Source organism: Sinohyriopsis cumingii, chromosome 6 (assembly GCF_028554795.1).
Source record: "Sinohyriopsis cumingii isolate HCF-2022 chromosome 6, ASM2855479v2, whole genome shotgun sequence".
In the NCBI taxonomy this organism is placed as follows: domain Eukaryota; kingdom Metazoa; phylum Mollusca; class Bivalvia; order Unionida; family Unionidae; genus Sinohyriopsis; species Sinohyriopsis cumingii.
In genome coordinates, this window is record NC_142966.1 from 158,314,671 (window position 1) to 158,339,175 (window position 24,505).

At 34.6% G+C, this 24,505-nt stretch overlaps 1 protein-coding gene across 6 annotated transcripts in view; it reads right to left on the reverse strand.

Annotated features, from left to right (window-relative positions):
* The window catches only part of LOC149798372 (protein brain tumor-like), a 68,115-nt gene that overhangs the window by 1,106 nt on the left and 42,504 nt on the right, over positions 1 to 24,505 (reverse strand). For 4 of the 6 annotated variants that reach the window (XM_089963518.1, XM_089963520.1, XM_089963521.1 and 1 more), the window contains one exon: positions 1,195 to 23,467. The exons of the other annotated variants lie outside the window; for them this stretch is intronic. In XM_089963518.1, coding sequence (XP_089819644.1) covers positions 21,169 to 23,442 — 2,274 coding nt within the window. In that variant the 5' untranslated portion in view covers positions 23,443 to 23,467 and the 3' untranslated portion in view covers positions 1,195 to 21,168. Of the gene's footprint in view, positions 1 to 1,194; positions 23,468 to 24,505 lie in introns of those variants that run through there. 6 annotated transcript variants of the gene reach the window in all.

The window sequence follows — 24,505 nt, forward strand, 5'->3', positions numbered from 1 at the left end:
CTAAAGCACTCACCATTATGGATTACTGCTAGTTCACCTTTGCATGATTTTGAATTTCAGGCTTGGCCAATATGGGTATGTGAGAAAGCTTGTCAGTAGCTTCTCCTGGGTCGGTGGTTCTTTAAAGGGTTCTTCCTCCACCATTATACTTGCCACTATGTATAGCCTATCTTGTGCTGCAAAATGGCGGTAAACCCAACAACAACAATAACAACAAAGTTGTACAAAACATGACTTGAACATATTGGTGATAATTTTGTAATGTTGAGAGGACTATTTTTAACTCGTTGACTTGTTAGATATGTACGTAATTCTAAAGCTAACAATATGACCTTCAACAAGTACCCTTAAAGACGAGTTATGTGCAGTTGTGCTAAATACATTAACCCCTGGCTATGAGTTTATGTGGCAGGAGGTAATTGGTCCGTTAAAAAATATTAAAAAACTCCCAACTTTTACCCTTCTGCTCATGTGCAAGCCAAATAGCCAATGAAAAACAATGTTTCTAACACAACTAGGCATCAGGTTATTGGAAAATCACCTGAAAGTTGATGTATTAGGATGTATTCAGAAATCGCTTTCAAAATGTGTTTTGCTACTCAAATTTCAAGCGAAAATGATAAAAACCTCCAGGGGTTAATGTGTTAACAAACCCATATTTTCATATTGAGACCACACTTTATTCCAAATGCCCATCTTTACCTGGAAAAAATTCAGGTTCAAAAAATGAAGTTTTTCCTTCTGTATTTTGTAGTGCAACTAGAAATTCCAGATTTTTTTGTATCATTGTAGAGCTTACCTCTGTCTACCTTTATATAATACCACCCACTTTAGTGTATCATACATGACCTTGATGCTACAGAGCTCGACAGTAGACTACTACCTCCTGCCATGTAAACTTGGCACAAGGGGTTAATGTGTTAAGATAATGACTTGTGTCACTTTAGCTTGTGAGCTATTGCTGTTTTTTTTGGAAAATATAGAACTCTCTGCATTGGTTTGACGATAGTAATAAGCATCCCCCACAATGAATGTACCCGTACCCATTATATATTTCACAACTATAAAAACATCAGGTTTTAAAATTGAGCTAAACCCTAACATGAATGATCAAAAAGTGATACTTCTCTATGCTTTGCAGGCAAAACAAGAAATTGGACTGGACTGGCAAATTATTCAAGAAACAACACCAGCTCAAGCAAACAAAATACTTTATTGAATACCAATCAGATACACGCATGTAACAAAACTGATGATTAGACGATAAAATTTAAATCATTGTACAATTATGTTGGTAGCATATGTTATAACATTAAACCTCAAAATTAATAAACCAGTGTATAGAGATCAAATGGAACTCGGTACAATTCTGGTAAGGAAATGAAAAGACAAAGTTCATTCAATATTGTTCATTAAAAGTTAAGTTTGATCGATGAAATTTGAGAAATGTAGAGCAAAGAGCTGAATGTGGCCCAAATTCTGACTCTTTAAAATTTGATACATTTTTTAGCCTCAAAGGTAAATACTATAAACGGGATAATTTTTAAGGAAACAAATGCATCAGTTGTAATGTTGGTTTCTGATATTTATTTCAAGAAAACATTCCTCACAAAACTACCCCAACTAAAATCATCATTTTGGAAAAAGATCCTGAATATTGTTGTGGGTTTTTTTTGGGGTGGGGTGGGGTGTTTGAACGGAGGGGTCAATTTAGAGCATTGTGCATGTTACATGCAATTTTCATGAAACTGATGCAAGGAATTTAAAATATTTTATATATTCAGTTGCATGACATTAATATCCAACATGTGAGAAATGTTTTGATGAAGTTGTTTCCTCCCTAAAAGTGAAAATCAGGCTCAGGACATCTGATTATTCAATTTACAAATGAATTTAGCATCTTCTTAATTTGAAACATACTGATATTTGCAGCTGAATTTGACAGCTAATGAAAAATATATGAATGAAGGTGAAATTGTCCTCAAGTATCCACACGAAATGCTGTTGCATCTGACCTGGAATCGTACTGCGTTCTTCATTTGAAACATAAAAAAATGAGCACAAATAATTGATTTTTGATGATGCAATTGATCTGGTAGTGAACCAAATGATGTAGTACACATCGGAGAGGGTGTCAATTTTCCAAGCCAAGATAACACACATAATGCATTCAGATGTATCAACACAATTTATTCTGTACCTACACTTTAAAACTGAACACTTTGTAGCAAAAAATGATGATGGCATACAGCAATTAAAGCTGAAATACAAATACATGAAAAGCAACACTGAACGTTACAATTCCTCCATTACAAGTAAAACTGAAAGGTTTTGCTATCGAATGCTTTGCGACATTGTCATGAATATGATGGAGATACCAAGAACCTTGCAGACTATATAGTTTAAGATTTCATTACTGTATTTCTCTATGTAAAATATGCACCCGCCCATGAACGGTTTCATTCCAGATTTGCTGTCACATTATGTGCTTACAGATCGGTGTTTGGAATCATGAGCTAACAGATAATATCGACTGATGTTTATTGACATATTTAGGATTGGCCCAAAAGGATGGCATGTATTATCTATCAGACAGAAAAAAGATATATTGGCCATCTTTCACAAAGTAGTTATAGCTCTATAAGGGTTGTAAAATTGTATTAAAAAGTGTGGATCTAGGTAGAACATGCCAGAACGACAATGAATTAAGATAGTTCAGTGACTTGCATTATCCCTTGTTGTGGTGACCTTCATCTTGTGGGAAGAGTGCATGACTCAATACAAGAGAAACTGTCTAGATATAAAATGGACTAAAGTTTAAAGTATATTCAGTGGTTCAAAAGTTATTTGTGGAATGAGGATATTGATATATATTTTCCCTTGTGACCTTGATCTCGAGGCAGTGGATATTACTGCATGTGACCACTGTCTAGCCATGATAAATAAATATGAAATTTTCATTATAATATCACAGTTGGTTCAATGGTTTCATTTGGGAAAAGTACAATCAAAGAATTAGTTTCTGTGACCTTGACCTTGCAAAAGGAAAGCATGGCCATGGTACACAACACACCATGAAGTCCTGGTACATACCCAAGCAAAGTTTATTCTGATATCTTTGGTGGCTTAAAACTGCACAATAATACAAGCCGCAGTATTATGTTTCCTTTGCCGTGACCTTGAACTTGAGGCGAGGGCATGGCTATGGTATGCAAAGGACTAGTCATGATATATACCTGGCCAAGGTGTCATGAAAATCTCCCAATCATTGCCAAGTAAAAAACTTGTCTAGCAATCATTCATTGACAACGGAACTATACCATGTTTCTGACTCAAGACAGGGATATAGAAGACCAAAGCGCAATTGGCACTGATATCTGTTGCACATGACTTCTTCACCATGCATCTGGTTCATAACAATCTGATCCGTTTTTACTGATGAAAGTAGTACCATCTTTAAGGCCTGTCTAACAGGACAGTTGCACAGCAAACTGTGCAGGTTTTGATCTGCTGGCACATGACACAATATCAGATCAGAGCTTGCACCGTTGGGTGCATGTTACGTAGGACAAAATAATGTACTCAATACCGTACTCTACATGCAATTTGATGAGCAAATGTGTAATTAGTCGTTTTGAGCTCTGTGATTAATGTCATGAATGACAATGTGCATGCAACGAAAGAAATGGAATGTGGTAAAAAAAAAATGGCAACAAAGATGAATGCATATCCTGAACATCTTGTTGCACACCGTGGTCCGATGAAAAGGAATAATTAAATATGAATAAATATATTATGCATTCTGAATGAAATTCACATATCCCAGACAGCTAGAACCTCTATGCTCTCGATCAAATCAAACAATATGTTCATATTTTATGCATCAACAGTTGTTAAGAACAAGACCAAAAAAGGTACGGGGTGATGGTTGTTCCTCCCAAAGGGGGGGGGGGTATCTGCAAAATATGGCTCTGCATAGGTTTGAAGCAGTTAGGGACAGCGTTACCAAAATTAAAATGCAAAGAGCTGTGTTTAGCAGTCCAACCCCATAATTTTGTTGCAAGAGATCATTTTTATGTTGTCCTAAGATATTTAAAATTCTGCTCACTGAAATTGGGTGGGGTATGTTTGCTGTCAAACCAAACTTTGGGAAATTTCAAGATTAAACCAACTTCAAGTACTTGTACAAGTTTTGTATGCAAACAAACAAAAAAAAGTTAATAAACCCCAATATACTAATGTGCATGTAACAAAACAGTTCTGTAACTTTTGGTCAAATATATTTTGATTGATCTCTGAGCATAGAGAATTGTTAAACTGTATAAAAAGTACACAAAAAAAAAAATCTGGAGGACTAGTTGTATTAGAGACATCATGATTTTAATAGCCCTACTCAATCAATTATCACACGTGTCTTGGCCCTCTATCAAACTGGAAAAGCCATTTTCGGAATACCAGATGGGGGGGAAGTATTTTATTTCCAATTTAAATACAGATTGCTTTGACAGATTTCAAATGTATACAATACATCCCAAGACAAAATTTCAAATCTAAAAATGACAGGCTTGGTACACCATTTAACAAGGTAGTTTTTTTATATATAAAAAATCACAAACATGTTTAAGGCATTATACATGAAGTTAAAGCTGTTAGTTAAAGTGTGGCAAGAAAATGCATACAAAGAATCAGTCAAATTTCTCCAAATTTATGAGCATTTCTTTTCTTTCAACTTGAAGGTCAAGGCAAATTTAACCATATATGATATACAGTATTACACCCATGACGAGTCCAGAGGGCCAGACACAAATGTCAAAAAAGTAGCAACTGGGTTATCATGGATAAATACAACACTTTTGATTAGCATTTTATTTAAAATAAAAGTACTACACTGATATGATCTGTTTTAAGTCAGTTGCAAAGACTTTCATATCTCCTACAAAATAAATGATAAAATTGCATCAGGGTCATGTATAAAATTATTCCTACCCAATACCAATAATTTCTGTCAAAGTTCGGATGTCATCAATCTGGACTAGGATCACATGGACGAATAAGTCTCTATGCAAATAAAACACCAACCAGTCTACCCCAAATGATGCTTGCATTTGCAGCAAATCTATCTACGCACAAACATTTAAAAGCCCCACTTGTTATTTTCTGCTTCATCTCTATATGAAGGGCACCTGTTCTAACTGGTTTAGGAGTAGTCATTTAAGGGTTTTTGTTGAAAGCAATGGCAGCCTAGCTGGCATAATCTATTAAAATTTGAAAGGTCTTCATGCGAGGATGAGTATGGCAAATGCTTCTTCAAAGTATGATCCAATTCTGTTCAGCAGGTTTTGAGAAGCAATAATCTATAGGTTTTTCTATTTTTTAACCTTGTGCCACATTTGGTTGATACAGGTCTTGTAGGTTTCAAGAAGTTGATTGACATATGGTTTTTTCTACATTTAGTTAATAGTGGCTATATCTGGCATCATTGTGAGTCAATAAAACATTTAAGAAAGTCTTGGCAGTAAACCACGCCCACCCCACAAGTAACCTGACATAAAAAAAATGGTGAGATATCTCTGCATCTAGTTTGCAACCTGTTCCTCTATGTCATTAACATTCTGGTAGAATTCAATACAAAAGATGACATATCGTGTTCTTGGCCAAAAATAAATGTTAGGTCCCTCAGCCCCACCCTCCATTTGTTTTTAAATTCAAGACTGGTACAAATTTCTTACAGACACCCAGCTGTATCACATGGGGTAGACTGAGACGCAATGAAAACATGGCCATGATATAGTCACGATAACTCACAGTTTTGAGATTCATAGACATATCTTTACACCAAGATACTCTATTAAGGAAGATTTCATTGAAATGTATCTGATTTGGTGTGCCGAAGTAGTTTTCTTTTTGTGATGGGGCTTAAAATGTATGAACTGTCTTTGGTGATAGAGTGATTATAAAAGTATTGCACATAATACAGGTTATGAAACAGAAAATTGACACAACTAATGAGTTATCAAATGCTCTTCAGTAATGTGATATCCATTTAACTTTTAATCATACGCTGCAAAAATGTATATACCCGCAAGTTGATTCCAACTGCAAATTGCATAGACCCAAATCTACCATCACATAATCAGCCAGAAGACCTGGGACTGTGCAGTGCATTGGCAGATATCAGCAGAACGTACATCTGCTGGCAAATTATATGCATGTTGTATGTTGCTGGACTCGACTAAAAAGTACACATGGTATTCACTTTGGTAAGAAATATTTTACACGATTAGAATGAATTTGTACAGTAATTAGAATGGAAGCACATGGACGAATGATTTGAATTTTTGAAATTATGTGCCGTGTTTTTGTCTTCTATTTTTTTTAAACTGCAGAGTTATCCTGAATCTCATTAGCATTTTTACTGGGTTTATTCAATCTTGTGCTACAAGAAGGGCCATTACGAATCAGTCGTTGTAATACTGTTCCTTATGGATGGAAAGAGGGGAACGCCTGCCCCTAATGCTCTCTCCTCTGCCCTTCACTTCCCTTCTCAGACCCTGCCCTATGCATCCCTCCGGATTATAAGCTACTACAATTTATTTTCTATTAAATCCATTTTTTGTTATTTAGGTTACATAAAAAAATATTGGCAAGGGATCATTCATAAATCCAAAAGTACAAAGTCCTATGGCTGTCATTTACATAAATACTTTAGATGAAAAATGTGACCTTTTCCTTTGAAAAGACTGCTTCTATTCCAAAAGGTGTCCATTTTGACAACTTTGCTGGGGAAAAAAACTGAAGCACTGTTGGACATGTCCTTAAACAGATTAAAAAACAAAACAACAGAACAATTTTCGCAAAAGTTGGGCTAAAGTTAAAAAATTCTAAAAGCATTTTGCAATGCATCCACAAAAATATATATTCTGAACTGAAATATTCTGTATGTAAATCTGATATAATTTTTCATTCATTCATTGTGGCTAGCCGAGCAAGGGATAGTGACAGCACAAGATTAAACATGCCCAGTATAACCTGACACGATATGAATACTGAGTCGATACAATATGGTAGGGTGGGGGCGTCCCTCTATTAATGGGAACATATTTTGCAACAAACGTTTGGATAGGTATATAATATAATTTTAAACAAAATACATAGTAACATGGACTGGCAACAAATAAAGAAAATTTCAAAACTCTAATAATTAAAGATAAACTTAACATTCGAGAGGTTGATGATACAAAATATAAATAATTGGCAAAGTACACAGCCTAATATGGATATTTTCATTGTTAAAAAGGACAGCATTAGATGAATTTTCAAACTTCTCTGATCTGAAAATTATAATTTTTAAGTTTTAAATTTCTTCTCAGAAGCTAAATTCGAAATTAGCAATACAACTCTTGACTCAAATTCCATTCACTCCATTCAAAATATGTAAAAATCTCGTGTCCTTATAAACAGATGGTGTGTATATACAGTAAAACACATCAAAGACCACCTTTTTTGCTAAAATAATGGTCTTTCAAGACAGGTTTTCATAACACTAAATAACCAATAAATCTTCAAGGAGATCTTGGTCTCTCAAGACATATTTTACTGTATTAGTAATCTTGCAATGATATATGTATAGATAGGTGCCTACAGAACTTTTCATTTACACACACAAGGTCATTGTTACAACATTGATTGTATAAATGTTACAAAATTTCCAATCCTTTTTAGACAATGAAAACATCACGGAAATTAAATAAAGTTAAATTAATGACATTATGCAAACATAACACTTTTTACACTGTCTTGTTTACAAATATATGAATTTTAAGAAATTCACTGTTATAAATCTTTCCAATTTTAAATTGTGTCCCAATTTAATTTTTTGAAACATTCACCGAGTATGGTGAGTGCTAATTTTAGGCAATGTAGAGATAAAAATATTGCCTATGCAGTACAATATCCCAGATCACTTTACCTCAAAATATCAGTGTTAACAATTACATATTCATGACAAATTCCAAAACTACAAAACCTGTCTATCTTGTGAGTATAATTTTCATATCGGAACAGAAATTTTCACTAAAATGGAAAAATTATTAATTTGGTAGAAACTTAAATATGTTTACATCAAAACAGTTAAACTGTTTAAGTTGAAAAATGTACCAGCATCTACTAAAACACTCTATACACCTATTGTTAAAATGAAATGTCAAAAGCCAATGCGCAACAATATCCACCAAACAAAATAACTAGCAGACAGAGGCATTTCAAATGATTTTCCAAACATTATATACACATTTATTTATAGGAGCTTTCTCTAATAATTGCATAGCTAAGGAGTCCCATTAGCTACCGTATGAACTCCCTTACAAGTCTGGTCCAACTGCCAACAACACAGACCCTGATCTGCCATCATGTGTACCCCACATCAGGCTCTGTTGTTTGTTCAATAGACTACTCCTAACTGTATAGACCCAGAACTGTGGGCACATTATGAAATGGCAGATCGGGGTCTATGCAATTTGAAGTTGCATCCGACTTTAAAGCAAGTACAGATGGAACTGGTAGCTGTTCTAGTTACAAACAGTGAGTAGTTATTTCATTTACACAATCACATCTGATTAAAAAATCCTTGCAAAAGCCACACAATTCACACAACCTACACAAGGACTTTTCTGCCTAAATTATTAGTCCCATTTTATCGCTCTAAAACAAACATCAACTTATCAGAAAATATTCAAGTTGTCTACTTTTACAAACATTCCGTCTTTTCAAGTTTAAGGGACAAGTTAATGTACAAGAAAAAGGTAAAAACTAGCAATGCAAAAACAAAGGGGTTTATTTATCCACAACTTTTGTACCTTTTTCTTCAACAAAACATTATCCGATCACATCTGATTTGCATATGTGATGGATAGATAATTCAAAGCAAGTAATTATTTCTAATTTTGAATGCCTCTGCCTGGAAAAATCTACCACTAAATCTACATGTATAATCACAACTAATCTCGTACAATACCCATGCCTAGAAATGGACTCTGTTGAGTCATATTAAACAAGTTAAACTACTTTCAATATAAAAAAAGACACAACAGAAAGTAAACCATAAATATGTAGCAAATACTTTGTGATTCTTTTTCTCTTTTTTTTTTTAAATAATAGTCAACAAAACCATTAAAAAAAGATATATTGCTTAGTCAACAAGGTTTTCGTTCATGCATACTAAGTGTTATGATTGATTTATCTTTCATCCCAAAATTTCAACTGAATTCATTTAAAAAAAAGTATTATGTTTTAGTCAATGAATGATGTCAATGAGTAAAGGTCAAAATGCTCGGGAAAAAATAGTCAACCATATCAGCCATACATCTTCGGAGAAAAGGAATAAAGAATCCAAGGTAAACTATCACTCAATCCTCCATTGTAAAGCTTCGATGTGAAAAAAAGTTATTGCTTACACTGTATTTACCCACCCCTTATTATAAGTCATGGGGATCAGTGTTGCATGTTAAGAAAGGTCAGCTTTTATTCAGGCAGGTTCAATATAAAAAAATTCATTTGAAAAATTGGAACCCATGAATAAGCCCGTGTTATCTGATACTGCACTATAATGAGGTATTTATAGATAGGACGAACTAAATTTTGTGTACCCATCTGAGACCAAGATTTGCCACCAGTCCCAAGTTCATAGATTGCATCTACCCTATTCCTTATGAACCCAACAGAGACCAAGATTGCCACCAATCATGAGGAAGTAGATTGGGTCTACCCTAAATAGTTGAAATCACAAGTCAATCTCATTAAAATCAAGAACGCCAAAATCACAGATCTGGTGGAGACTGATAAAAAGTCATGCTTTCTTGGTGTCCTACAGAATGCATGGTTCATTTGTTTTTAGTATCTAATTCCATAGAACACTGCAGTTCAAGTTGGGGAAAGTTACTTTTAGTAACATGGTGCTGAATGGCATTAAACACATTCAGAAATTTTGAAAGTGTAATTTGGTTGAATATATCAAAAGATCAGTAAAGATGACCTTGTAGATGTGCCTATTAGATCTGCTGTAAACAGATCTCTATTTAAATTAACTGAATCTTTGAATACAATGAACAGCAATGACTCGTACTTGTAGGTCTTGTTTAAACAGACCTGTGTGGCTTCACAAGATCTTGGCCATACAAGGGTCATGAAAAATCCTTCAATGATCTATGTTATCAATAGAAGGTACTTTGGTCAAATAGACTGGACACGAAACAATAAAAACATTCTCCCAATTTCAAAATTAATTTGAACAGAAATTTCTTGAAGCCTAAGATGCAGATACTGGGGGCATTTTGCAATCGGAAATTTAATATGTACATGTTTAAATAAAACATTACACCTAATCATCATCATGTCATCTAGTGTGGCAAATTAAATCCCTTTTCCAAATTTTGGAAAATTTTGGTCTGGTGTTTAAAATGCCTCATTTGGCAAGGATCTCGCATACCCATGCAAACTGTCTGTTTAATAAGTTTAGTATGGAACATTAACTTCAGTACACATTTTTACAAAAGCAGAATATATGTAATCAGATTTGATGACTACTTTTCTAAAATGTCCAACTTCAGAAACCAATTTAGCATGAAAACCTAACATTTTTAAAATCCTGGACACTTTCTTCTACCCATATGAATCTATCATTTCCTGAAGTAAAAAATGGAGTCACAATGGATCTTTATTGCAAAAGCAATTCAATTCTGCATTATAGCTTTACCTTATTTTCTTTATCCTTTACTTAATGAGCAGACAAAGAAATATGAAACAGATGAAAAAACTCATCTCATGCTCGGAGTAATATCAACAGTTTATAATCCTACTACAGTCATAAAAAATTTGATCTGATAATCATTTTAATATCTGCAAAAATAATGAAACTATTTGTGGAATGAAGCATGAAAAACAACGTCTATATTAATAGTGATAATTATATGGCATTCAAATATCTTGTAAAAATTGATTAATCAAACAACAATAATTCTATGTCTACCTGACAAAGCCTACAAAACTACAAAACATATATAGATATATTACTTATAAAAAAGAAAAAGACTGCAATATGTATTTTGGCAGGCATTTATAACTCAAATGGAAGGCCCCTGGCAAAAAAGACAACATTTGGAAGCTAACAGTATAATACAGCAACTTTTAAAAATAAGGTGCCTGTCCATTTGTTCTTGTATAAACCTGCCCTTTCAAGGCATTCTCTGATATCCAATACTGAAGGCATAACTTCCTCCTTTGTAACACAGTTTACTATGCTATGTGGTTTATCTTTCAAGTAAGAAACGAGGACAGTTTTATACATGGAACTTTTCATGTTCTAGCCTTTAACAAAAACATGAAACAGACACGCTTCCTTCAATTCTTTGGAAAACAATGGTGTTTTGATGATAAACAACGTAAATCTTTCTTCATATTTTTCACTTACAGGTAAAAGTAAATTAATGAAGATGTTCCACAAAATCATCAGTTTCACTCTGTAATTAACAACAAAAATAAATTAATGAACAAAAAAAATTGAAGCCGTCTGTTTCATGATTTTGTTTTTAAAAAATCTTACCAATCAAGAAGCCCTTTTTTTCAGTTCATTCAAGGTATAAAGAAAACTCTTTTCAAACAGAAAATCAACATCAACCTTACCTTTCAACCAACTTCAACAAGCAACCATCTGGATTTTCTATAAAAGTATTTGCACCAGTTTGTTTAACATGCAATACAAAAAAGCAACATAAAACCAACACTTTTTACTATACAGCATCTATCAAATGCTACTCAACAGTGTGACAGTGATGCTGAAAATTCAACAGTGTGACAACGAAAATTCAAAGTTTGGGACTTTTTCACAAATTTTAAAAGAAGCTAATTGACTGTTTTAATACTATTTTACCGAATTTTCACACAAATTGGTAGATAACCACATTTCTAATGCTAAAGTCTTTCAATATATTGCAAATACAAAAAAAATGGAACTCTAAAAATAAATCAGTTTTTCTTGCAAATGGACTTTTGAATTACAGCAATATTTTCATACTTTTTTTAAAATCATCACTCTATCACATCTATTTTCAGAAGAAACAAAAAACACATTAAAGACAAAGACTTTTTAACTGTAAATTCTTATCAACTTGCAAAATGAATTTGTAATCAAATAAAAAAAGCTGTCAGCATCATTCAAGGTTAGGTCAGATCTTTTGGCAATCCAAAATACACAAGATCTGATCACCAAAAATATGATTTATCAAAATTAAATTTCCCGCCACATTAGGATATGAAGAAGGAGAAAACACAATACAAAAACACGTACAATATCGCATATCGACAATGCAACATAGATCCAAACTTACAGGTTTCAGACCTGTGTCCAACAGATGCAAAGATTTACAAACTTTTTAAAAACTGTAAATTGTTACGTTTTCTGGTGCAATTCCATTCTAGAAAAAAGAAAGGCAGTGTGAACAACCTTAATCACAGTTAAAGACTACATACAAAGCTTGAAGGAGTACTAAACCCCGGCTTTTCATGACGCAAAACAGCACCAGGTAAACTACTATGGCGATTTATTTATACTTCGACACAAAATAATCGAGGCCAATATACATTCCTCAATTTGAGTATGCTAAAGATTTACACATTCAGCAGTACGTGTCAATTCAACAAACACATTTACACAATATGCAAAAATACTGACGTCAATATCATAAGTTAAAGCACATAATGTATATGTTTAAAACCCTGAACTTGAAAGCATGTATATGTACATGTTTATATCCATGTTCAAATCAATTTTATTTTTGCAAGTATGGTTATGCATACCATAATGGCACAAATATTTTTTGGTTGTTGTAGTGTCAGCAAATGCCGTGAACAGTTCTTTTTAAGTCAAAAGAAACAATTATCAACAAGTTAGCAAACGTATATACTCGCTTATTAAGTCGAGTCCAACTGCAAACTGCACAGATCCAGATCTGCCATCACATAATGCGCTAATAGATCTGCATCAATGCAGTTTATTAGGAGTAATCAGTACATTGAACCTGATCTGCAGGAGCATTAGGCTATGGCAGATCAGGATCGATGTTGTTGGCAGTTTGACACAACTTGTAAGCAAATATATATGGTATAACATGATATGTAATATCTCAAGAATGCTTAATGTCATGGAGGGGTGGAAGCAGTGTTGTCCATAGGCCAACTTGGGGTATGGTCCTGATGACTTTAATCCGTCTTTTACTTTATTTTAACTTGGAAATGGCACTGGTTGACCTATTATGTGCTGATGTACCATTAAACATCGTCAATCAACCTGTAAAGGCGGTTTATGTGCAGATAAGTCTCTTATAAAAACACTTTTTGCAAAAGCAAGCACTTTTTGCACTCCACTGGCATATGAGGGTCAACCATGCCAAGCAGACATCTAAAATGCATGCATAGAATGTTACCTTACACAATGCAGTAATTTCTGGTGACATGCGAAGGCCACCCTGATGGGTGGCACAGGAAGTACAGAGTAAAGCACCCTCATTAAACAGGCTAGGGACAACACTGGGGAAAGAGGCGATATAACTGGAAGGAATAACAAAGTTGAGAGCAACAAGTAAAAAAAAAATCTTGTAAAAACAAAGGTGATTGAGCAGTAAAGAAAACTGGATAATTGCATCTTAATATAAAATGATTGATCCACAGTAGATAACATTTGAACGATGTCAACATCATATACCACGAAACTAATGAAAAAAATACAAATTCTGTCACATACACTTCCTCTGGGAAAATAATGACTCATAATTTATAATGTCCTTTTCCTATTCTACAATATCCTCAACTTGAAGCAAATAATCACTAAATAATGAAGCTGTGGGAATTATGGCCCTCAAATTTTGCAAACACATTCCTCAAAACTGTCTTAAATTCAATTAAATCTGAATTTGGACTTATTTCTCTCCAAAGCACAATCCACAATGCCCAAAGCTAAAGTTTCACAAGGAAATATTTCAAAAACCAGCAAGTGATTTATTAACATATACTGCCTTGTAGTATTGTTGACAATCCAGATTCAGGCATGATATTCGGCCAAACTAAATTTCCACTTCAAAAAATATTTGTGCATGTTCTGCTATACTGTAATATTGATATCTGTTACCATATTCAAAAATTATTAGAGTCTGAATAAAGAACCAAATAATAAAATAATATTCAGTGTTGAATTTATAGCTTAAAAAACTATTCCAAGTTACAAATGAAAGATAACTAAGATCAGAGAAAAATTAGGTCAAATCATTCTGAAACTATAATAGGTCACTTTGGCTTTACCATCCTTTTGTGTCAACATATGAACAGCAAACACTTCTGCAAAAATGGCCCATGAGTTTATAAAAGTAAACTATTTTGACTAAGTTATGATCAATGCATGAAATGGGAAATCCCATCTGTACTTCAAAATGGTTTAACTTTTTCCTGACGAGTAGTTCTGCGTAAAATCAACAATATGAACAATGGCAGCCTCACTCACAGTGAGTGCTGCACAAGCACCTGTTTCTTTGATTATGAGAATGATTATTAAAAGGAAGAAGATAATAAAAAAAGCCGCAAATGCTAATTTTGATTCCCATTCTGAACTACATGTGGTATTTTTAACCTTAAAAAAGAATTAAATAAGCAGAGAAAAGAGAGATTACTATTTAGGAATGTTACTGAACACATTAGCCGTGTTAGATTCTCTAAATCCAAACAGCATATATAACAAACTATATACAGCATCAAGGTAGAAAATGAAACAGAATCCATCTTTGTTTGGTAGAAATTTACAATGGTTATATTGAAAGATACCTCCATGACTATGTTCTTTTTATTTGATTCAGCAGTCAAATCTAAAGGAAAAATGTCACATTGGAATCATTTTTTAAAACATTTCTCTCTCAAACTGAAACAAGACATGTTTTGGTAATTTATTGATAATATTCTCTTTTCTTTAAAAGAGAGTATTGACTAATGACAGTCAATCAAATTTCTGCTTAAAGTTAAGCAATTGATGCTGTATAGTTCCAAAATAACAATAATAATGATAATAATAATAATAATAATAACCTTTGATATGATAGAAAATTCAATGATGATGATTTTGTCACTTAAGGCCAGTACTTGGATTTAACAACAGTATTAACAACTGAGGAAGACCAAATATGGGTTACAACTCTAATCAGAGCACAACCATTTAGTGTTGAAGCAAACTACACACTTAACGACAATGGATACAAAAATAATTCCTGTTCCCAAAATGACATGTTGCCATGACAACACATGTCTGAGCAAGAATTTTAAAAAATCATAATACCACAAATGAAGTGCATCTCAGGCTTAGAGGAGGTGACATGCACAAGGTTTGCAAGAATTGTAAATGCATTAAAAAAATGACAGGAAAAGAAATTAATTCATGCAGATCCAATGTCAGAAAATTGCATCTATAAAGACATACAGTGAAAACAGTCATTTGTTTCACTCATCAGCTCTAGCTAGACATACCTCCACTGTTATAGATCATTAGAAAATAAAAAATTTGTCAACTTTACTATACAAGTTATATAAAGCATATACATTTTTTAAATACCAAATTTAACAACTTTTACCATCAGTATAAAAGCTACTGTAAAAATAATAACTACCCCAACAGCAAGGCAAGGTTTAAAATGAATTTCAAAACTTCTATAGCATAAAAATGTATAATGCATTCTAGAAAACTGCACAATGCATCCACTCCATAATTATAAAGTGCAGCCCATTAATGACAAATTAACTAGGTGTAACGAGTTTAATGACCAGTTACATCCAACATAATCATACAAATGGGATGCCCAGTAGTAGCGTATGACTGCGCACACATTGCAAACAACAGACCCAGATATTCCATCATATAGTTATGTGCCAGCTAATCTCTAGCATACGTTATGTACTATCAAATATGTTGTTCAAACACATCACAAGCTGTAGTGGTCAATGCAAATATCATGCAATGCAAAAACTCCATGATGACCACAACTGACTGGATTCATTTAACTGACCAGTCCAGATTAGGCAAGAAACAAATTTGATGGGATCAGGTTCATACTTACACATGTAGACACACAAGTAGATTCTGAAGCAGATTCGAGATAAGAATTTTTTTTTATACATTAACGGACTGAGAAGAATTTTTTTTTATACATTAACGGACTGAGTATCCATGTCATGATTCTCTGGACATTTTTCGCTATTCTAAACAATTTGACACATGTCAAACACCTAAATGTCTGATTGTATACACCTTATATACTTGCTTCTACGTTGAGTGCAACTGTAAACTGCACACAGATCTGCTGTTGTATGATGTGCCAGCAGATTCTGGGTCTGTGCAGTTTGTTAGACATAATCTGTAGAACAACACAGAGCTGATCTGTGAAAGCATTATGCTATGGCAGATCAGGATCTTTGTTGTTTGCAGTTCGACTCGACTATTAAGTGAATGCATACGGTAGAGATTGCCTGCTATAACATCATTTATGGGAGCCAAAAAAATATGCCATGATGCGAGATCTCCTGACACTGGGTTATTTTGTATATAACTTTTGCATAATGTAATGAGATCCAAAACAATACCCGCCTTCTACAAGACTGTTACAATGAGGTGCCTTACAGTGAGGAACAAATGTTGCAAGACCTGCCATTACATTATAAATATCAAATTATGCTCCAGGAGGTTTGTAATAAAAATATGCATCACACATAATACCTGCCTTATAAAAAGTGAGTGCTATAATGGGATATCTTATATTAAGGGACAACTGGTCTAAGATCTGCCATCAGATAACAAATAGATCAGGTTCTATGCTGTTTTTAGTAACGCGTGGATTATATACAAGGAAATACTTTATCAATAAATTTCCCCCAAAAGTTTTTTCACCAAAAATATTAACTCTAACAATGATAATGAATGGTTACAGAGCACCTAGATAATAGTTCAAGAGTTCAAATATTTCTGGTCTACTGAAGAAATGAACTGAAATGACAACACCCATACCCCCACAAAGAAAGCTAGTGTCTCAAATTAAGTGGAAATTTTAAGTAATTAAGGTTTGCAAGAATTTAATGCCTTTTTGTCACATATATGGTTTATTTTTCGGGATGTTTCATACATTGTCATGAATTCTGTAAATCCTGCATCCTCAAAATGACCCTTCTTTTTTATTTCTTCAATGCAGTTGCATGTAACAGCCAAGTCTGATTATGGTTATGGTAATACTGAAGCACAGAAATGTCATAAACAGCTGTAGGCAAGAATGCAACAGACAACCCATATTGAAACATTAATTCCATGAAAAAAATGAAACTAAAAAAACAACAAAGAAAAGGAAAACATACTGGTATTAGGCATCATAGTTCCTTTTGGGAGTGCAAACTAAAATGCATAGGTAAGCAAAACTTTTTTTCCTTAAAATACTCAGCACATTTCAACAAGATTTACTAAATTTACTACCTGCCGATGGACAAAATTGCAAAGAAAGAACAAGTGTAGGAAAGTTCTATATAGCACTTATTCAATGTTTCCTTTAATGAACCAAAAAAACAGCCATCACTTTTTAAATGATGCAAGATATACCAATATTACAAAGGAATATAAATCTAAAATCTTTTCTGTTTAAAACCAAAGATTAGAATGGGAATAAATTGTGTGTTATATACAAGATGGCTTTTACATGAAGGATTTCAGAACCTGGTTAAGACAGAGGCCAACTCTAAAAATGTTAACATTGATAAATAGCCAAACGACATGAGGCACAATTAAGTGATTGAACATCCATCCCCTAACCCCTGAATAGGACAGTGAAAGGGAAAAAATTTTTTTAAATGGAACTGTAGATGTGGTCATGCTAGTAAAATAAAACGCGAAATGTGATTATTCCAGTAAAACAATATAACTTCAGAGTATTATCAAAAATTGTGAAACAGCATTATTTCATGTCCTGCACTGATTCATATTATGTTTCAACACTATACACTGCAATGACCCTAGTCCAGTAAACACAAACAAGTCCAACTTTTTCCACATTCATAATTGTGTACAACTGTTTCTTGGTGTAAAACAATGATGCAGAATAGTAGAATATATATTTCTTTCATCACACGACCATTGTCCTGCATGACCTAATGACATTAAAATCGTGCTGACCAACACGTAAGTGCTCCAACTTGGGTTTATGTCACCATGAAAACAAGGCCAAAGTTGTTGGTAATTTTTTTTATATATCTATTCAATGTCAATGATTTCCTGCCTTTCTGCATATATTTAACAAATTTAGATATTTTACCCTTTATATCCTTTGTATGTACCATTTAGGTGCCAATTTAGTTATTACCATAGCATTTAAGATGAGAATGTATGAAAAATAACCGTACAATATGTAATGGCATTGAATAGGAAATGTCCACATGCTCGATCAGAATATAGCATCAGATACTTCGTAAAACTTTTTGTCTCAATTGATAAAGGGCACTTTTTTTCTCACCCATAATCTCAAAACGAAGCAAATTCTGACCTGCTATCTCATCAGGATCTACTGTCTGCCTATTAATAAGGGTCTTTTTGTTTTACCACTGGTTTCAAACTATGTAAAAAGATCATCTGCTACATACTTTTTAAAAAGTCTACTCTGATGGTTGAAAGCACAAGTTTAGTTATTACGTATATGTAAATATGCTGTTAATCAACAGATCGAAGTCTACACTGATTGGTGGAAACAAAAGGCTTTGTTAGCTCTGTGTATATGTAAATATGCTACCACACATAATTGGTGAATTCCTAAATTAGATGTAATCACGACTACTAATTAGCACAATTTTTTTTATAAAATCATATCGTCACCACTTTATTAAAGAGTAAAATTAAATCCACATTAAAAAGTTTACAAAGCAGTTATAACAGCAGATTTTGTAACTGTCACGTAGTGAAATTAGCTAAGGTGTCAGACCATCAGAAACCATTCCATTTTATGGTCGCACAATGCTTAAATTCCAGACAGTATAATGTAATAATCCACACACACAAAGATAAACCTGAGAGTGTGCCGAGGCTGTTGGAATTTAAAATCGTCAATGCCTGACAACTAGTAATAGGTAAGTGGAGTGTGGCGATCATCAATGCCTGACAACTAGTAACAAGTAACTAGAATGCAGTGATCAGTCAACTTTATGCAAATACATTGTGATCTGCTAAAAATCTGATGTGACAGCTAGTTGGATTTGACGTCAACACAGCTGGCATGTAGCTACTGAAGATGTCTATTAATATTTGTACACCAAAGTTCTTTCTTCATCCCTTGTAACTCAACAAGTCCATAAAATGTGCTATGGACTGACTGGTTCAATTCTATATACAAATCACGAGGACAGCTGCACATTGCTAAATTATTTCCCTAGAAAAATGGATAGATTATTCTTCAGCATAATGTACTGTACATTGTACAGTGCCTCATGACAGGTTAAAAACAAGTCAGTTACCTCAGAAAAGGTGCAAGGATCTCTGCTTTGCTTGGATACATAAACCTTTTCAGGGTGACTGATGCAAGGCTCTCAGATCCATGCACTATTTATTAAATAACAAGAGAAATGTAGAATTGTTAACTAAAGAAACCTCATCTCAAATTGCCATCTATAAGACCATGATTTGGGATAAAATTATTTCCTTGATCTTAATTCTGTTTAACAATTTTTCTTTCCACAGGCTCATAGCCAAATAACTTGACTAAACAGTTTAAACTAACACTTCACCAAGTTCATATTCTATGATCATGCCAAAAAGTTTAAATGTTTGTAACAATGTGCCTTTCAAAATTTCCTTACCCCATTATTCAAGTTTTTTCTTCATAAGAAGTGTTATCAAACAAAACCAATGTGACTACCAGAAATTTAAAAGGTAGAAAAGTTATTTAAACCATATGCCATCTAGACTAGAAGAAATTCATTAACAGACATAAAATATTGCTGTTTTCTATGTAATTTTGATTTTTTAATAAACGACAAATACATAATCTCAGATTTTCTCAAATTAACTCTTGTATAATGCAAGCCAATGCAGGTTATGAGGGAACTTCAAAGTGCCGATATTGCGTTGGGTGAGGTAGGTAGCTTATACTAAAAATAAAGAGTCTAGCTTAAACTGATGGTCAATAGAATAGCTTGACAACATGTATGCAATAAACATCTAAGGAAATAAACTAAGTAAATCAGACAAATAACTGCAAATAAAGGGGAAACAATATATAATGATTGTATTTAACCATTACCAATTACAAACAAACACCATGCAAAACTAAATTAAATAATAACATCACATTTTTACAAAAGAAAAAAAAAAAAACAAGCCAGCATTTTTAAATACCTATTCAGCTGTGCAGGAACAAAAATAAGGATAGGCACAACATGAAACAGTTATCTATGCTATCACAATGTAATAAAATAGTAACATTTTGATGATAAATAATAACAGAATATGGTGGACTGGTGGTGGCTGAAAAAATGTTATCATGGAAACCACTTTGAAAACAGTTACCATGGCAACAACAATTGGAAATTGAAGAAAAAATGCATACACATTATTGGCAAAATACTGACCTGCAACTAACTGCAACTGGTCCGCCATCAAATTGCAAGACCAATGCAAGAATCAGACAGCAAGATGTGGAATTGCAATCTCGTATACAATTGACTAGTTCATATCCTTTTTTGGAATTTTTTTTGTAGTTTTACAAATTTTTTAAACAAAATATAACAAACAAGAATATGGCTGCATTAATTATGCTGAACATTGACCAATCAGGATCATGGCCATGAAAAACCAAATCAATTTTTGTTCAAAAGCTCATCAACAATAACCTTGATCTGACCTTGGTCCAAAAAAAAGAGAAAATCTTGATACACATCTTGTTGCAGCCAAAATATACCTTGCACTGTTATCAAATACCTAACTTCTACCTCTCAACCTGAACATTGGCTTCTGGACCAACTCCAGAGCATATCTGGGACAAAATCTTCAAGTAAGTCTATTTCAGATCTGATCATAAGAATGTTTTCGACCCTTTTTTAAAACTGTCTTGTCCCCAAGCCTCACATTCCAAGACTTGGAATCTGTGCATATCTGTAGATATAGAGTCTATAGTCCTTGCTTGCAAGAACAACTGAGCCATCATCCATGAGTGCTACATCAAAACACTGTGCATGCTTGACCTTGCTCTCAAGGGCGTTGATAAGCTGGCCATCTTGGGTGAAGATGGTAAGGTTGAAGTTGTTATGATTGTCGGCAACCAGGATCTCACCAGCGCTGTTGATTCCAACACCAATGGGGTAGTTGGTGATTCCTTCCCCTCCAATCTGACGCAAGAATGCTCCCTGGTAGTTGAACACCTTGACGCAATGGGCACGATTGTCACTGATAAAGATTTCCTCTTTGTCATTCACAACAACACCATTTGGAAATTCCAAATGCTTTGAGCAGCCAAACTTGTGGAGGACATTTCCATACTGATCAAACACTATCACCCTCATAACTTTGCACTCCACAATGATGATTCTTCCTTTGTTGTCAATGGCGACTCCTCTTGGATGCTGGAGGATATTGGCCCCAAATTTTCGTACAAACTGCCCATATTGGTTGTACACCTGAATCTGGTGTGTTGGGCTCCTTTCAGTGACGATTATGTCACCAGATGTCTTGACCACAGCGACACGATTGGGGTACAGAAGCTGGCCATCACGTTTACCACATTCTCCAAACTGAAATTTAAAACGACCCTCCTTGTCAAAGATTTGGATCCGATGGTTGTTGGTATCTGCAACAATTATGTCATTTTGGGCATTTACTGCGACACCACTTGGTTCAGTGAATTGACCCTCCATCACTCCAAACTCCCCAAATTTGCAATGATAGATCATCTTCTGTCTCTTGATCTGGGACTTGGGTGGGTACAGACTTGTGGTTATCAGTTTATTGGTCAAATCCATTATGGGATAGCTACTGGTAGAGAACACATCAATACCATTCTGAAAAATGTCCAAACCACTGGACCACTTTTCATAGAAATTGGTATCTGCTGGAGGGAACATGAGAGTGTTGGTTGATACAAAGTCCTTTGGGTCACCTGGAGTATCAAAAATGTGTCCATTTGTGAGAGGTGGCGATATGGTTCCAGGTGTGGAGATGACTCCATTTGGCCTTGCAATGGGGAGTGGCTTAGGAATCAAGCCTTGAATTTCATCTCCCTCTCGGATGTAGCCAAATGTGTTTCTCACTGCAGTTTGGATGGCCTGGAAGTTAGATATGAATTCTATATCAAAATACTGGTGATTGTTGACATCTGGTGTGAAATTGAAGATGTTTTGGAACCGCTGTTCAATTAGATTCTTGAACATCAAGGCCTCTGTGTTTGTTGCGTACTTTGTAATTTTCTCAACAAATTCAGTTCCCTGATAAAGCCTGTCTATATTTTCTTGAATCTTTTGTGCCAAGGTACTCACTGCTACCTGCTTGGCATTAAATACCTGGTCCAATTCTTTCAGGCAGTCCTGCTTCCTCTCTTCCAGCATTGCACGATAAAAGTTGTAAGTGTCATTGATATCATTCTGCGCTTTGTGATACTGGACCTGCAGACGGTTCAAAATATGCTCGATGCCTTTGGTTGAACTTCGAAGCTCATTGACCTTGAGTTTGGCATCGTCCTCAACACGTCGCAATACATCTAACTGCTTGTCTCCAACATCCATGATAAACTGGCATTCATGCCCACGGGCATGGTCAAACACTGTGCATTCCTTGCATATGGGTTGGGAGCAAGTTTTACAATAGAACTTTAAAACCTCCCCTTTATGTCTTGGACAGTAAATCGGCTTTTCTGACTTTCCATCCTCCTTGTTCCCTTGGAGTTCCCCAAGACTAATGACACGGTGACCTTCAAAACAATGCATAAACTGGTGTGCCATGACACAGTTGGCACAAAGGAAATTGGCACAATCAAAGCAGCGTGCCACAGCATTGGTGTCTTTACTTTTGCAGCCGGTGCAGTGTAAGGCACTGGTAACGAGGGCTGTAGTTTCAAGAAGGTTACTCACTGCATAATCAGGCAAAAGGCCAGTAAGCCCACTGGCCCCAAGATATGTATCCATGTGACATTCAGGACATGTGATCTTGTCGGGCAGCTCCTGAATTTTCTCCAGACATGGTTGACAGAATGTATGAAAGCAGCTCAGAACTTTTGGAATTGTGTATGTTTCGTGGCAAAGTGGACATCTTGTGTTGGGACCATTACCTGCAGGATCCATCTCCGTGTCTGAAGAGTTCGAAGCAGATGTTGTGGTGTCACTCTGAGAAGGAGTAGGTGAAGCCATAATGGAATTTTCTTGTCAGTTGCACCTGAAAATAAAAAAAAAACAAATGTAAAGAAATTCTTATGTTTATTTATTAAAAAGTAAACACGTACTCGATAATCTGACCACTCCACATCTTTATGAAATTTTGGTAAATGCTAACTAAATTAAAGCTTTGTGTAGTGATCAGACCAACCCTTTTTTTTAGAAATGGCATCAAGTACGTAGAAGAAATACCTCAGCTGAAAAGCAAAAATAGTCTTAGTAATACACAAACCTAACAGTGACTTTTGATCTTAGGCTACTATTTTATCGATAGAGACTCGAGATAGTATATTTGCATACGTGTACCTGCATTTGACAATGATGGTATATTACATTTGACAATTCAAGACCCTGATGACATAGGCCCATATTCCAACATAGCTGCCAACCTTCCAGGCTCACAATTAGTGAAAATAGGGATAAAAAGTTGTGAATATGGACATGAATTAGTGAAAAATACCATGACAATAACTCCATCCACTCTGACCGTCAATACTACACTATATCAAGATCGCAATATAAAAGTAAAACACTACATATATGCAGAAACATTTATTTATCAAGACATGAGACTGTGGCAGACTATGAACTTCCTCAACTGCTTGATCATAAATTTGTTTTCTAAACAGTTCAGACTTCTTGCCTGCTGATTGATCTTGGTGACCAAAATTGCTGACAAATTTTCTGCAGCTAAGGAGGCCCTAAAGTCTGTCTTATTTTTCCTCACTAGAGAAAATACTCTTTCGCTGTCACTGTTGCTGTGAGGAATGCACAGGAGCTGCAGCACTTCTGGTTCTTCCACAGGAAAATTTGGAAGCGATTTTCCAAGTCCGGGAACATTTGTTGGAACAAATATTTAGCATGGTCTCCAGCTGACAAAGGCAGATTGTGTTCGACAAAAAAACTCACAAATAATGCTTCAACGTTGGTAGCTTGCAGGTCTTCCGCCGATGGCTTAAAATGTTCCAAAGCTGAAATCTGCAAATTCTTAATTTTCCCAACCTATACGTGTTTTTTTGCAACCGATGTGCTTCCTCAC